Below are 664 nucleotides of genomic sequence, written 5' to 3' on the forward strand. Positions count from 1 at the left end.
GGGGCCGGGCGGGGGCCGGGCGGGGGCCGCGGGGCCGGGCGGGAGGCGCCGTCGGGGCCGCGCTGACGGCACCGCTCTCCGCAGTGCACGGACTGGCGGCCGGAGCGGGCGGCCCGGAGGCCGGCTCCAAGTCCCCGGAGCCGTCGGCCGACGAATCGCCCGACAACGAGAAGGAGGCGGCGGGCGGAGGGGACGCGGGGAAGAAGAGGAAGAGGAGGGTGCTCTTCTCCAAGGCGCAGACCTACGAGCTGGAGCGCCGGTTCCGGCAGCAGCGGTACCTGTCGGCGCCGGAGCGGGAGCATCTGGCCAGCCTGATCCGCCTGACGCCCACCCAGGTGAAGATCTGGTTCCAGAACCACCGCTACAAGATGAAGCGGGCCCGGGCCGAGAAAGGTATGGAAGTGACTCCTCTCCCCTCCCCGCGGCGGGTGGCCGTGCCGGTCCTGGTGCGGGACGGCAAGCCCTGCCACACGCTCAAAGCTCAGGACTTGGCGGCCGCCACCTTCCAGACGGGCATCCCCTTCTCCGCCTATAGCGCCCAGTCCCTCCAGCATATGCAATACAACGCCCAGTACAGCGCGGCCGGCAGCCCCCAGTACCCCACAGCGCACCACTTGGTACAGGCGCAGCAATGGACTTGGTGAGCGAGGGCTGAGCGCACGCA

At 71.2% G+C, this 664-nt stretch overlaps 1 protein-coding gene across 1 annotated transcript; it reads left to right on the top strand.

Annotated features, from left to right (window-relative positions):
* Positions 1-44: 44 nt before the first annotated feature.
* LOC122192872 (homeobox protein Nkx-2.2-like) lies at positions 45-644 on the top strand (the record flags this gene model as incomplete). The annotated part of the gene is made up of 1 exon (XM_042893559.1): positions 45-644. A coding segment is annotated over one exon (600 nt), but the record flags the coding sequence as incomplete, so codon positions are not given.
* Positions 645-664: the final 20 nt, after the last annotated feature.

The sequence above is a fragment of the Lagopus leucura genome, unplaced genomic scaffold, assembly GCF_019238085.1.
Source record: "Lagopus leucura isolate 7727_CA_CO unplaced genomic scaffold, USGS_WTPT01 27147-0_obj-0_obj, whole genome shotgun sequence".
In the NCBI taxonomy this organism is placed as follows: Eukaryota; Metazoa; Chordata; class Aves; order Galliformes; family Phasianidae; genus Lagopus; species Lagopus leucura.